Source organism: Agelaius phoeniceus, chromosome 5 (assembly GCF_051311805.1).
Source record: "Agelaius phoeniceus isolate bAgePho1 chromosome 5, bAgePho1.hap1, whole genome shotgun sequence".
NCBI lineage: Eukaryota > Metazoa > Chordata > Aves > Passeriformes > Icteridae > Agelaius > Agelaius phoeniceus.
In genome coordinates, this window is record NC_135269.1 from 33509867 (window position 1) to 33525949 (window position 16083).

Consider the following 16083-nt stretch of genomic DNA (forward strand, 5'->3'; position numbering starts at 1 on the left):
ACACCTCCTTGAGGAATGCTCCTAAGCCAATCAGCTCAAGGTGGTGGCTCAAAGTCTTAAGGCTCTGGTGAGCTCTCTTTCATTTAATACTCTTGAGGTCACACTTCAAAGTGCCCTTTCTTCTCAAAAGCCATTGGCCATATGTGGGGGTTCTAGAGCAGCTTTTTAATGACAGGCTGCTTCAGGCTCAGACTTAAAAAATTATAAATGCAGCTCTATTACACAAATGATATCTTAGAAGTTGAACAAAGGCTGAAGCTTAATTTGGTATCTCACATGCTTGTAAAGAATGGCAATTTAAAGACAGTTTCTGGTTGCCTGATTTTTCCACAACAAAGCAAGCTTAAAGCTCACATTTTAGAGTGCCTAATGACTTGTTAAAACAATTTCCTGGTTTGTGAAGATTACAATATGTAGGGCACCCAGAAATCATCTCTGAATACAGTTTTTCTTCAGCAATTCTCACACTCAGAATAATTACTGTATAAATGTCCAAGGAACTTATGGTTTCATTTCTTCATGCAACTGAATTTACTAAAATTAGACCAATGTGATTAATGTACACTCAAGGCAACACTGCTAGAACAAACGTGCTTCTCACTGAGAAAGCTCTAAAATTATTTTGTTTTGATCATGGTACAACACACAATGCAGTAACATATTTTTTGGAAAGCATTCATAAAGATCAAGGGGCTAGGGAGGCTAATCTCTGTAGGTTACCTACATAGTTGAAGGAAGAAAACACAGTCCTGTAAGAAATAATTGATTGCAAATAAAAGTAGGTTTGTTTTCTGAACTGCTTCCTGGATTCCTCTCTACCTCTTGGCTGTCCAGGGGAAATTGACTCTCTGAAAGCTAAAATAGACATAACTTTGAAAATGCTTGCTTCTTTAGTAAAGTTAAAGACAAATTATTCCCATCTTCAAAGCAGCAGTGTGTTCATCAGAAGATATTGCTCTTCTGAAATTTGTCTGGAAATTACTTTTATGGAGGATAAATACCCACCTATTGTAAATAAGGCCAATTGTGAACATTATTAAGAAAACAGCTAGGTCTATATCTCAAACACTAATACAGCCAGATTTGTTTTTATTTGCATCCAAACTCCTTTTCAGCTGGTGCAGCTATTGTATCAAAGTGTTTTAATTCTTTTACCATCTGCAAACATAATGTGTATCCAAGGGCAAGGATGGCATTCAAGATGTGGATATACATTTTAACACACCTTTGCTGTATTCAGTTGTTCCTTTACTGAGTATATTTTTCTTGCAAATACTTCATTCATTGCAATAAGGCTTGTAATGAAAAAAACAAACTGTACTCTCAGACCTCTCAAAATTAGTTCAGTGATGAATGAATCATGGCCAATATTGCAAAAATAAAATCTTTTTATGCTTGGTTTCTTAAAAACAATAGCCTGTAAGTTTCAGAGAAGTTACATTTTCTGTAACTGAATACTGTGTTTCTGGCAATGTTTTTAGCTGCCTTAGTCACAACTTTTCTAAAAATGGATTAGTTGAATGAGAATGTGACTCAGACATGCAGGCATATGGGTGCTCACTGCTGCTCTCCCATTTTGAGACCCTGAAATAAAAGGGCTTGTCTAGGAGACAAATGCAAGAGTGGAGACTGCTGTCTGGAAAAAGCACTAAAATAGCCAATTAAGTATCTCTGAAAGTAGTAAATCAGATGGCCATTTAAACTGGACACGGGTGTAGGAAAGCTCAGCAGAGCAGTTTCTGGATCCAAAGGGCTTATACATTAGGGAGCAGATGAGGAATTGTTGTGCACACAGTATTGCTTCATTTCAAAAGCAACAAGAATGGTTGAGAAACCAAAGAATGAGATGCAAAAGGAAGATAAACTGCTGAGAACAAAACTGTGTTATGATAGCTAAATGAGCATAAAAAATTCACTAAAAATTAGTAAAAGACTTGTTTACAGTATTACTAAAATCTCTTATTGCTCTTAAGGACTGTATCCTATAGTAGCAATATTAGAGATATTATACAATATGTTATATTTGCAAAGGAACAGATGCAAGAGAGTGGAAATTTGAGTTTTGTTTCAGATGAAAATCTCTCAGGAGCTAGGCATTGGTCTAAAGTTATTCTAAAGAATAAGTGATAATTTAATTGTCTTGGCACAGTGAAAGAAAGAAGTTGATAACAAAGAAATGGATCTTCAACTTGGGATCTGGCCAAGTGGCTGGGGAGCCAAAGGAAAAAAAGGTCATACTGAAAAAAAGCAGAGTCCCAGTTTACTTGGGATGCTGTTCCATAATTCACTCATACCAAACATACTGTTTAAAGCACCAGAAGAAAGCATCTTCTTAAGCAGACCCTTTGAGAACTTAATTGTACTAGTAACAAGGCTGATCCACTGCACAGAATGAGCCTTCAACGGTGTCACAGTATTCTCACTGAGAGGCTATTTGGGGACAGACCTACTAGCAGCTAAACAGATGCACACGAGTATACATATAGGTATGTGTTTACATACATGGAATGGTAGGAATCTGCATATTACATCACATGAATACATCTAGTAGTTTGAATTTTCTGTCAAGAAATGTTTCTAGACCATTAGTGATGGATACAAAAAAAAAAACAAAACAAAAAACCAAAGATCCTTCAAGCACCGATTCTTTTAAAGGATATTTTGTTACCTCTTGACTCAGATAATTTTGCTGATTCTTCATATTCATAAGACAGGGAGAGGATACACAGGCCACATACAAAATACCAAAATCAATTGTGGGCATTTTCATACTGTGAATATGGTTTCTACACAGCTCTGGCCTGGACCACTGCAGTCTCTAGGACAATACCTGGATGCACTCAAAGCAGCTGGTTCAATCAGCACTAGAGAATCGTTCCAGGCACATTTAATTTATCAGCACAGATGCAGCCACGAAGTACACAGTCCTTCAATTATTTTCATTCCATTTTCCTTTGGAAAGATTGGGAGCTTCTGTCTTACCATGTATACATTAGACTGCTTACTACCAAGTAAGCCTCCTCGAGTGGCTTCTTTTTCTCCCAGTCTGAAACTAGTATGGCAAATCTGAGAGTTAATAACAGCAAGCAAAATATATATGACTACTTGTGGTTTTATTCACATTTTTGAGACATATCCCTGTAAAGTCATCAGAAAGTTGATAATGGCTGTGAAAATGGATACAAGTTTCCCACTCCACACCAATAAAATATTCTTAAAAAGTTGTAAACCATATGCACGCCATGCTTAGCTAGAAAATTAAACTATCACCTAGAACCTTAAAGCATAATCATCTTTCGAAGAAAGCTGAACACCAGTACCTATTAGATTTTTACTTACACTAATCAAAGTTAGAAGAAATTTTCTACAATAAAGTGTTTTGATAATTTGATTCTTCAAAAAGGATTTTTTGGTCATAACATGTAAAGTTTGTCATCAATAATCAGAAATACCTAACCTTTAGAGCACTATTGCTATGAGCTTGCTGTCAGTCACTCCAAAGCTCTCTGAGAAACCTCAAATATATAACCATATTTATATAGGGTTATACACAATAAACTTATTTCTTAGTTTCTGAGAAGCATTTTGAGCATACAATGAAGCACAGAAAAGAAAAATTGTGCCAATCTGCAGTCAGCTGAGGGAATACTTTCAATATTAAGGTATCCTCTCAGAAAAAAGGCAAAAGAGTCTTTCATTATGCAAGCATTATGAATCACAAAGTCTTTATTGTTATTTCACAAAGTATGAAGTAATGAAGTAAGTAGTTTTTTGAGAGTTCTTAAGAGACAGTATTTCATACAAATAAGTTATTATGGGTTTTTTTTATTATATTTTGTTGTTGCTTTTGATTCTTAGCTCTGAAAACCCTTTTTAGTTTTTTGGGGTTTTTTTCAAACTTGGGCTTTTCCTTTTTTTTTTAACTGCATTTGCTGACTTGTATCCTCGAATTTGGCACTTTGGACTTCTGTGACAGAAATTTTCCTAGATTTGATTTATTGCATAGCCAAAGTGTTATGTATCTAAAATAAATTCTGCCCCATTCATATTCATGATTTTTTCCTTAAAATGAAAAGGTAATTGAAAATAAATGTAATATTTAGTAAAAAAATGGTAAGTAAAAAGTATTTTATTTCTTTAATTCCTGACGCATTGAAAATTGGAAATGAGCTTCCCTTCTTAAAAGGCATGTCACTTACTCCTATATATATCTGCTCAAACAATAAGTATTTCTTTGCCAATATACAACTACATCAGAGATAAACATCTTTACGTTTGCCAGAAGTTCATGACAGAAGAAAATGCATAAACATATTATTAAAAATTCCTTAAACTGTGGCTCAGAGGATAGCCTTTCATTCTCTTTTACTAGTGAAGAGATGGAATTGGAAAAGTGTTCCAAACTTAACACATTTAAACATAGGTAAATAAATCTAAATCTAGAAGTCTTTTCCAAGTATGTTGGCCTGTTGGCCAAGACTTATGGCTAGACCACTTCACTGAGGCAACTTGAAAGTGCAGTGATTGGTTTGACAGATGAACATCTTCATCTGAATACCCAACAATTAACTACTAAAAGAACATATATAACACAGGCTGAGAGAGCAAATGCTCCAGCAAGAAGTTCTCCTCAACACAAACGGTTCAGCACCATAGCATGTTCATCAGCTTATGTACTGGATATCATTAAGAAGGTACTTACATTAGGTCTTAATCCTGCTGCCATTTCATAATACTTCTCAGCCTCTTCATTAAGACTGGCTTGTCTATCAGGATGGAAAAGAACACAGTTACACCTCATTCTTCTCGTGTTAAAATGAAACCATACCTAAAGAAGCATAGCTAAAAAACTAAACACTGCAACCACTCCCTGCTGTTTAAGGAAATTACCCTAAGAAATGCACAAAATATGTAAATCTAGAAGTTTTCTTAGAGTTCAGAATGTCCATTAGTACAAATCCTCTTTGCTTACTTCATTTTCTTTTTAGTTCTGCAATAATATTTGTACATAATGGAAAGAAATATAGAAAGCTGAACACTTATCTCAGGCAAAAACAGAGACATACCAGTCTTCACCAGAAGAAAATGTGGCTCACTTTTTGTTATCAGACATACTTAAATTCTGAAACTGTATATTATAACACAATGTAATTTCTCACTTTGTACCCTCCCAAAACCACTATAATTCCAGTAAATAAAGGAAAAAAAGTCAGGGAACGTGAAGTTTTCTAAAAACTAGCTTTCCATGATTGAGGGAATTAATTCAGAAAAGAGTTCTGATTTTAACATTTATTCACATAATTCTGAGCAGGCATACAAATGTAAATCTCATATTCCAAGAGAATGAGATGAGTTTCTGGGTACCTGAAACAGTATTAGCTCAACACTTTTTCTTCTCCTTACTACTACCATCACCATCTACATGCTCCTCATAGTTTAGCTTCTTTTCTTCTCCTGAGTTTTCAGTTTAATGTCGTCAAATAAAAATGCAGTATGTTACTAAACAAATCCAAATATGTTTTTGTCTCAACAGGCCCTTGTTATCACTTCTCTCAAATTCCTCTCTTCTCCTTTTGTCTCCACCTTCTTAATTTCCCCTTGACTATCCATTTTGGCCACTAATCCAATGAATATCAGTTGATCACATATATTTCAAAGGAAAAATGGCAAATCTGTAAGAACAACCAAGCAGGACTCTCAGGTGGGCTACTTATCTTCTGCTACCGTTATTTGCTATTTTCCTATGAACCATAGTGTTAAGTACTTTCACCGGAGACTTAGGACAGGAGATCTTCAGCAGATTTGTGTTTGTTATGTGATTACAGCTGCATTTCTGTGACACAAAATGGAAACATTAGAAAACAAGGATAAGACTGTAGGGTGGGCAGTTTGAGGGTTTTTTCCTTCTTTTCCTGCTTTTGCAATGTTACTAGTTCAAAAAGTATCAATCAAAATTGATAAAAGTATCAATTTTATTGATTATTAATAATCAATAAAATTATTTTATCTTGTTCATTACATGAGCCTTTACATGATTTGGTATCAGATTGTGTTCTAATTTTGTTTCTATCCACATAGATTTTAAACATTACCCACATAATATATGGATAGGCAATTAATCCCAAACAACATATTTTTACAGCTATTGGTCTTGGGAGGAGAAAGGGAGAAAAGATAATCCCTTTGAAGTTTCTCACATAATTCCTGTGCAAGGTGAAACCACTTCATGACTAACAATTTGCTAAAAAGAACGTGGTTTATACCTGTTAACTGTTTTAAATTACTTTGCACATGTATCATTGATTCAGCGGTTGCAGTGGTTAGAGATGATTGAATGTCTAAAAATATTCATTCAACCTGCTTCTGAATCACTCCTGCTGGGCATCAGTAGCACTTGAAACGATTGCAAAAAAAAAAATCTCATACTTAGGAATTTCAGGATTTACAGCAAAGCACTGTAAAATGAAACATGTTACAGAGCTTTTTTTTTTTCCCTGTTTGTACGAAACTGTCAGGACACAAATCACTTCTGAAGTGATGAAATAACATACAATAAACAAGGTGCCTTTCCCAGGAGGCAAATACAAATGCTACACTTCACCTCCAAAAAGAGTTGCTGGCATGGGAGTGTGGAACACATTCAAATCCTGTCCCCCTTTAGGCCAGTGGAAATACACGACTTGCTCTCCTGCCACATGTACATCTTGGAACAAGGATCATTAATTGCCAAGTGGAAACCAGTTTGAATATATAGTTCTCTGTTAAAAACAGTTTATAGATATGAATGCACAACACAGTAACCTGGTCAGAAAAATGCTAGTTCCATTTTTGAGGCATTCAGCAACTGTTCTCTTAGCTAAGATGCTGCAGAATTCTAGTTCCTATTTCCACTGCAAATTTAAGCTAGAAATTAATTATGTTAAACCCTGAAACAGCTTTCCCTTGAGAAAAATTAAAGGCACAGAGGTAGGAAATTGCAGTAACCCTATGCCATTGAGCACTAAAGAGCTCTGGATCAATGTCAGATAATGGAAGGACACTATTAAAATTAACATAACTCACATTAGAGTAAAATATTAGATAAAATGTTGATAAAAAATCAGAGAGGAAGAAAAGGGAGCAAAGAGAGGTTCAGAAGAAAGTCTTTTTCATAGTTATGAGCTATATTTTAACCTCTATCCTAAATCTTTTCATGAGAACTGCCCTTGAAAACATATCTGATTTTCCCCACTAACAACTAGCATCCAGTCTTGTTTTAAGGGAAAAAATGTTTCCACTTTTTATTCTCTCATATCTCTTAACCTGAGATTCCAGACCAAACAATTCCCCATACGTAGCTCCAGCTGACTAACAGTGACACCTAAAAATGTGCTTGATGACACATCACTCTTAAGATTTTCCTGACACCCAGCTATAATCAGTTTACATTCATTTTGATTTTCACTGGAAAAAATACTGTTGTAAGAGATAAACACCACCAACGCTGAGTTATTCAGATACACGTGAGTGAGAAACGGTGAGTTTTAACATGCTGCTTGGTACCTTGTACCTGCTGCTTGGTACAAGGCTTCAGACTGTTGATTTTTACAGTAAAATCATAGATGTCAGCACATCTACAGAGAAATTTTCTTCAGCAATTCCTATTTTAAAATGCTGAATGGCTTTCTTAATGGACCTTTTTGTGTAACAACAAGATTATCAGGTTTTATAATCAGCGGCTCTGTTGCAATGAACCATTTATCCATAGTTGTTCTTTTTTGTTTAAAAAATCTATATAGACTATATGCTTTGCCCTACATATATATTTAAGATGCTTTAGATAGCAAATATAGGTTCAATATAACCTGACAATAACACAGGGTTAAGTTAAGTTGTGCCTATGGTACTGTATCAGCAATTACACTCCATGTTTGGTCAATGTATTGGGGACAGCCAAAAACACTCTTGCAGAAAATCACTGAAAAATAAAGACCATGTAATGTAGTGCTGCTCTAATTTAGACTTCTTTTTTCAACAGCCAATAAACATCCTGTAACTTCATGTCACATGAGATTTTCCCAGAACAAAACCCTCTCACAAAAGCCTGGAAAAATGAATTTTTCCGACAAAATGTGTTTTTAAGCAAAGAGGTCTTTTTCCTAAATCTGTTTTCATGTGGAGGCAAGGTGAAATTCTTTTCCTGTTTCTAATTACTATGGCGGTGCCACCACCCTGCCACCCTTCATTCTAGAAATGCTCATTCCCTCTCTCACATGGTGCCTTGCTACCCATGAGCTGCCTTGCTCCTGGCAGCTCCCCTGGGCCAGGAGAGCAAAGTGAACAGTGGCCCTTGCTAACACAGGGCTCAGCCACCGAGCAGCGTCACGCGCACGCCTCACTGCTCGGCTGGGAGACTGCAAACTCCTCTAAGCAGGAGCACTGCAAATACTGCAAACATAAAACACATGACCAGATACTGCTTTAGGAACCACCCAAATGGCTGCATGACCCTTGAAGTAAGCTGTCTGGAAAACAAATTTGTTGAGAAAATGAATTTTACAGACAAGTATTACACAAGTTAAAAGTTACCAGACTGTTGCAATGAAATTAATTGCATTCATCGCACATCTCAGCCCTCTCACAGATGACTTGAATCATCTTGCATTGCATTAATGGGTTGCTACAGAAGTCATTTAGGAAAAAAAATTAATAACTATAATGTAATTAGGAAAGGGGAGGTCTCTCAATAATGCAAACAGAACGAAGTCATTATTTTTTTTTACTTCAGATTCAGTCACAAAGAGAGAAAATCAGGAACATTGGAATATCTGATTGAAAGAGCAGACATTCTTCTTGTGACTGTTAAACTGAGAACAGGCTATCTATAAATACAGCTACTGCATTTGGATCCAGTTAACAATGCTGTTGCAAATTTAAGAAAAAGAAATTTAACTTGCAGCACTCCAGTTCTAAATTTTCAGAAGTTGTTCATTTTTATTTAGGTTGCATTTTAATTTTTTTTCCCAGCAAGTAGGGAGATTTAAAAAAAAAAGGAAAATACTTAAGCACTAGACTAGAAAAATTAATTGTATTTTGAGAGAATAGTATATTTATTTTCTATCCAAAACAGCTGTAAACCAAGAAATGTCTTCATATTTCTCGGTCTTGTGACACTCCTTAGGCTAATGGTGGAAACAGCAGTAGGAGAGGAGGGAAAGATGATTCCTTCCTAATTCAAAAATATATCACTGTGCAAAGTATTTGGTCTGAAAAAGAAAATATCAGAATCTATATAAAAATCTAAGCCTCTGTTATTATCTTACAGTCATTTTGGAAACCTTGCATCATCCCCATTAATATCAATTTCTGTCTCTTATTCCACAACACGTCTTTAAAATTTATCCCGTGTCTCTCACAAGAGTCATTTCATTTTCATGCTCTGTGAACTTCTATAATGTATTTTCTATCTCACAGCTGTGCAGTTCATTCAAAATCCTTACTCACTTACCAGTCAGTTTTTATAGCTCTCTAGGGTACCTAAAGAGCAGTTGGTCACCTACTTGAAATTATGTCAGCCTTTCATTTATGACTGTCTTTAGCATTCCATTTCTAGCAGTGTCACTCTGTGCCAGTTGGAGTACTCCCTTCTTTCTGTCCTCTGTGTCTTGGTATCTGTTCTCCTCCTGGAATCACCTCAGCCCTCCATTGTTCTAAAGATCCTGAAAATCATCTGCTTCTGAAGAGCCAGACTCCAGGTGGATTTGTAGCTCCTCTGTTACAATGAATGAATATGCATTGCCCTTGTCCAACATGTATCACAGAAGCAATATATTTGAATTAATTGCTAAGTAGAGCAGTGAACAAGGACGGATAACAAAATCATAACCTTTAGGAAAAATCAGTCAGATGCTAACACATGGGGTTTTGAGCAAATATTTGTCAGCACTGAATTCAGCTTTGCCACCCTGACTCTTTCTAAACCCTACAGACTGCTTTAGACTCTCAGAGAGTATTAGGAGGACATTATGATCTTCCACAAAGAGAGCTGAGAATTAAGTGAAAAATTAGATCAACTGGGTATCCCAAAGCAGCACAAGGGATTCTAGCTAAACTAAAACAGGCCTATTTTTTTTTTTAAGTGTTTCAGTTTAGTGCATTTTCTTTGGTTTTGAAGGTTTTGGCTTTGCACTTACAGTAAAAATTGAGAATGCAGCTTAGAATCTCTGAGATCATTGCTTGTCAAGGCCTCCCAAAAACAGTACACTCCCAACCAGATCAAGTAGGGTAACTGTGGCTGACGTACAGCACAGCAGCATAGCTATTACTTTGAAAGTGAAAAAATACTCATATCCAGATGCCAATAAATGTGCTTCAAAGACCTCAAATGCTACACTCAGTGCTCACAGAGAAAGCAGATTTATTAAAGCTATTTCAAAAATAGTATTGATTTACACCACCACATTTTATAATACACACAATCATGCCACGAAACCATCTTCTAAAACACACACAGTAAAATGAAGAATCTTACCCCTCTATAACTTTCTAAATTCAGCTGTCATGCCTAACTTACTGTTCTTCTGTCTGTGAAGTTGTAACTTTAATCTAAATGTTTCAAATTACTGAATTCTGTCTTGAGCATATCATTCACAAAACAATCCTGGGGAAGGGAAGGATCCTTAAAATAGCTCATACACCTCTGCCACGTCAAACTGTTGTTTATCAATGAGCCATTTGTCTTGGTTTCCTTTCTAATCTACAAGCAGTAAGTTATTTTTAAAAAATAACTTTTGATTCTACCCTCTCTTTTATAGTATTTTTCTTTCTTTCTTTCATTTCTTATTTAAAACGCTAAAATATAAAAAAGCCTAGTAAGATATCTTCAGCAGAGAAATTATCTCAACAACTGCTTTGTGCTAATGAAGTATATTTTTTAAATTTCCTTTTTCATGCATTTTCTATGCTTAGACACCATCTAAATGAAATCAAGTATCCTTATAGCTGTTAAGTGGACAATAGACAATAATTAGATAGTTATCCTAGAAATAAGCATGGAGGATACCTATGACAGTAATGTGAGTTAATAAAATAATGTTAAACTCATAGACAGAAGCTTAATGTTATGGAATAACCAGGCCTGACAGCTTTAAAAGGTAAAATAGAAGTCCAAAGCTTTGTTCTATTCAGACAGAGATAATTAAATATAAGTTTACATTTTAAATCACAGATTCTGAGAATATCACTAAGTGCTCCTATGCATCTCAAAGTAATTATCAGCCTGGGAATATTTAGATTGCAAATTATCATAATGTTCTGATATTATCAGAAATTTTCAATATTCTCTATTTACATCCAGATGAGAAATATGGTCTCCTCTTCCTCTTTTCAGTTGATATGCACACTAAAATTTTAAAAGTCAGGTGAAAGGAAATGTTACAGAAGGTTCTTCACCAAAGAAACGCTTGTTCTCATATGCAAGCAAAATACATTTCCTGCTTGTGAAAACAGAAGTTTTGAAGGTAGGAAATTATGATATAATAAACAGAATTTAAGAAATGCAAAGTGCTAAATGCTGCAACAGTTTAATTCCACTTCTTTGTATCTTATTAGCAATATTATTGAATTATTCAAAAGAGTTGCTGAGCTTTAAAAAGAATCCTGCATAAGCAAAGGCTATAAAGACTTTTTTCCTCCAAAAGAAGAGGAAAATCAAGTGAGGCAGATGTACAAGCACTAACCTGAGCATATGGGCTGCATTGAAAACAACATCAAATTCCGTATTATCAAGTTCAGCTGCTTTTTTTGCCATTTCAGCTGCTTCTATCAGGCGGGATTCTTCTAGGAGGAACTGACCTGCAATGGAATGTGTGAACATCAGCCCACAGGAAATAACTGATGTAATACACCTCAGACAGTATAGTCAGGATAAGAATGCACAAAAAAACCCCAAACAAACAAACCCAAACCCCAAACTAATAAACCAAGCAACAAACCAATGTCTCAGATTCAATGTTTAGTTATTTCCTGATCTGTTCTGTATTTCAATATCTTCAAAATACAGTCAATGTAGAAAAATTGCAATAAATTTGAAAAGCAATAACAATATTTTTGGAATATATATTCAAGAAAATGGAGAATGATAGAGTAAAACTCAGACATCAAGAAACAATACTCCCAAACGCCAAGAAGCCTGACATTTGAGAACATGCCTTTCTGCCTATACAATTATCATGATCTTTCCTTCCTCAAAACTAATTGAAATAAAATAGTATCCACAAATTAAACACATTCCTGAAGAATATGCCAAAATTTGTTTTAGAAGCATATCCCAAAATCACACAAAATGATAAATTCTGTATACATACATGATAATTTTTTCAGCTTAGAATTCTACATTGTATTTGCTTTAAAACCATTACATATATATGTATACCTTAATGGACTGGTATTTTATTATGTATTTCACTAACACTAAAAGAATCCCAACAGGTAGCTTTTTGAAAGTTTCGTATATGATACTAACTTCTCACATTAAACAAATATAGAAGATGGCTAAAATCAAATGACTCACATTTTACAAATGAAATTATCATTATCATTAAACCAAGTATAAACTGAAAAGAATGAATAATTTAGCATTAGCCAACAAACTTTAACTGAAGTACAGTAGTTTCAAAACAAAACATGTAACATACAGTAGAACTCTATAAAAATGAGTTTTCCTTTGTAGAAAGTGAAAAAAAGAATTTGGAAGATGCTCAGCCTTATTTTTGCTCGTTTTAATGCTTTTTCAGACCTAATCTGTAAGATGTGTCAATTTTTGCAAAAATACTTTTAAGGAATTCAACCATCTAGTCTCTGTGCATACATAACTTTATATTTGGAAAAACTGTCCTAAAGCCTAGTGATTATACATTTCAGCATCCCATCCTTCTCTTTTTGTCTTACTTTGTCAAGTAAAGTCTCTCAACCAAAACTCTGCCATGCCACCACTAACCACAAACCTCAGCAGGAGCAATAAAAAAAATATGATAAATAAATAAACCAATAAATCAATAAAACCCTGAGCAAATTATATCCTGCCATGGTAAGGGATTTTCTCTTTTTTCTTTTCCCCTTTCCTCATTCATTCCCTGCTGCTCACATACTTGCTGTGTGCTTATGTGAAAACTTCCCTTAACCACAGCTAGCAAGGTCTGTACAAGCATTGTGAACCCAGTCATGCTTTGGTACAACAAAGACATTCGCAGAAGGAATCATTTCAATACAAAAAGTGATGAAAGACAGCTTTCTTAGCTTTTTGTTTTCTCTGTGGATACATTTCAGCTTGGGAGAGTTGGCAGATTATTTACTCAGTCTCCTATATCTTAATTATTCAGATCTGCAAAACTTGTAAAAACATTATGGTACCTTCCTGCATTCACAGTATAAGGTTTGCTTGCTTTAGTTACATCCACACTCTAATGTGTACCACACTTAGATGCAGTAGAATGCTTTGTGCTTATTGTGCTCAGAAACAGATGATACACAAAAAAAGCCTTTGCACACATGAAAATAAGTAAATAAATAAATAAAAAGAGAGAAGAAAATAGAAGAAGAAAACATAACTCGAGAACAATTTCGACTACAAGAAATTAATTTGTCTTCAGAATTATAGATCAATGGTTGAACTGTTAATGGAAGTATCTTCTAAAGGGGAAAAAATCTGACAAAAGCTAATAGCTTATTTAAAAAAAAAAAAAAATTTTCTTTTGGTTACCACATCAGAGTATGCCTTATATGCAGCAGGACAAACTCATATTTGAATCTGAAAATTCTCCAAGTAAATCTACCAAATAAAATAGTTCACATCTATTTGGGCTGAACTCCTATTTTCTTTAAAGAGCAATCTTTGAAATAAACTTGACCAACTAGTACTCCAATTCTCTTCCAATGAATGAAGCAAAACAGTATCCCTAATCTTTAGGTCCATAAAATGTTAACAGTAAGATACTTTTGCTAATGAAAGCTCTAGATTAGCAGAGTGAAACACTGGTACGTGGATATACTACTGATACATTCAGCCAGGGAGGAAAACAAAGATATAAGTAAAACTTTCACTTCTTCAAAACAGCAAGTTCTAGGACTGCACATTACCGTACAAATCTCTGCCCTGTACTGGAGGTGGCAATAACTCATGGTGAGTGGGTAAGCAGCAGATGATGCATATATGAAACCAACTGTTTTATCCTCTATATGCAAACCCTTACAGAACTCCAGTTTAGGGCCAGTTCTCTTCATAAATGACTTGGATGCAGGTCTTAAAAGCATACTAAGTACGTTTGCAAATTATTTGAAACTCAGAGGAACTGTCAACTCCTGTGAGGGCAAGTGCTAGATTCTGCACCTGGGATGGGACAACCCTGGGTGTACAAACAGACTGTGGAATCAGATTCTGGAAAACAGCAACATGGAAAGGGACCTAGGGGTCCTGGCAGATGGCAAGTTAAACATGAGTCATGGTACCGTGCATTGTGAGCCAGTTGAGGGAGGTGATTTTCCCACTCCACTCTGCAGTGGTTTGATCTCACCCTGAATATTGTGTGCAGTTTTGGGCACCATAACATATGAAGGTTATGAACCTATTAGAGAGCATCCAGAGGAGGGTTGCTGATCAAAGATTTCCTTAATTGCACGGGCTACAAATAAAAGATGCTGCAGCTTTTTCAGTCTAGTGAAAAAGTCAATACCTGAGATTATTACAGATGCATGGTGGGTTGCCCCCTGCCAGTATCCAAGCACTCACACAGGGTGAGGGGAGAAAACAAAAGAGCAAAACCAAGAAAATCTCTGCATCAAGATAAAAGCAGTTTAACATGGGGAAGAAAAAAAAAACAACATACTAACACAGCAAACAGCAAAGCGAAGGACATTTCTCACCATTTCTCACAGGAAGAGTAATGCTCAGCCAGTTTCCAAACAAAGCCACCTCAGAAGCCAAAACCCTTCTTGTTTCTCTACCCCAGTTTTTATTGCTGAATATGATGTAACAGTCCATATAACTTCTATCCCTTTGGCCAGCTCAGGTCAGCTGTCCAAGCTATGTTCCCTCCCAAAAAGAGAAAGCCTTGACACTGCTCGAATACTATTCAGCAGCAGCCAAAACATTGATGTGTGTTATCAAGGCTGCTTTAGTCACAAGGCATCATCCAGGCTGCTATGAAGTTAACACTATCACATCCAGAACCAGTACAAGGTGGAAACTTTCAGCTGAAAATTGATTTGCCAATTTCTCCTGAAAGGTGGACTAATTTTAGTCACACATCTCAATTTAATTTAAAACACCTAAATAAAAAAATAATGTTTTGAAAATATTAGCTGCCATTCCTTTTAATCTTATATACTAAATTCATACAGCAATGAGCTGGATTGGCAGTTTACTGCTGTGCTTTCTTCATTATAAAACAGACTTCTGAACCTTTCCTGTCAAAGCCATAAAGAGGTTTTCCCAGGAGAAGAGCACTAGCAGGGTGTAATATTGGCAAGGTGTTGAAGGTGGATCAGAGGGTATGATCTGCAAGCCCCTGCATCCAGGAACCACTTGTGTGGGTCTAAATTTATATATAGGATTTTCTTCTCTGACAAGCAGCTGGCAAACCTCATGATTTATGAGATACTGCCCAACACCACATAGAGAGCTTACTTATTGCAGGTGTCATGATTCCAGCTCTTGCCAACAACATAAATTATGGTAGCCTGACTTTTATTTGGAATCACAACAGCTTTTGAGAAAACAGCTCCAAATACCACACTTCCCTATCTAGAGGACAGAATATTTTTCATTACTCTTCTCCTAAACTGGAAGTGGGAAATCCATAGTCCAGGAAAAAAAAGTGAGTTTCAGAAACACTGTTCTTTGCCTGGAATGCTGTTTTTTAAAATAAATTTTTCCACATTTCTTGCTAGACGGCACAGTTGTGAGAGTAAATGTGTAGTCAAGAGTTGTTAAAGACCTTTGATAGCAGAAAACTGATTCAGTATTTCACAACCCTCTTTGTAATTTTTTCCTATACTATCTAAGAATCAGAAATAGCATTAAAGCTGCTGAAAACTGTACCTGCAGCC

The 16083-nt window shown here is 35.6% G+C and overlaps 1 protein-coding gene across 1 annotated transcript in view; it reads right to left on the reverse strand.

Annotated features, from left to right (window-relative positions):
- TMTC2 (transmembrane O-mannosyltransferase targeting cadherins 2) overlaps positions 1-16083 on the reverse strand; it is a 233832-nt gene that overhangs the window by 18153 nt on the left and 199596 nt on the right. Inside the window, exons 10-11 of the mRNA XM_054631557.2 lie at positions 11718-11832; positions 4703-4766 (exon numbers count right to left, since the gene is read on the reverse strand). Coding sequence (XP_054487532.2) covers positions 4703-4766; positions 11718-11832 — 179 coding nt within the window. The remainder of the gene's footprint in view (positions 1-4702; positions 4767-11717; positions 11833-16083) is intronic.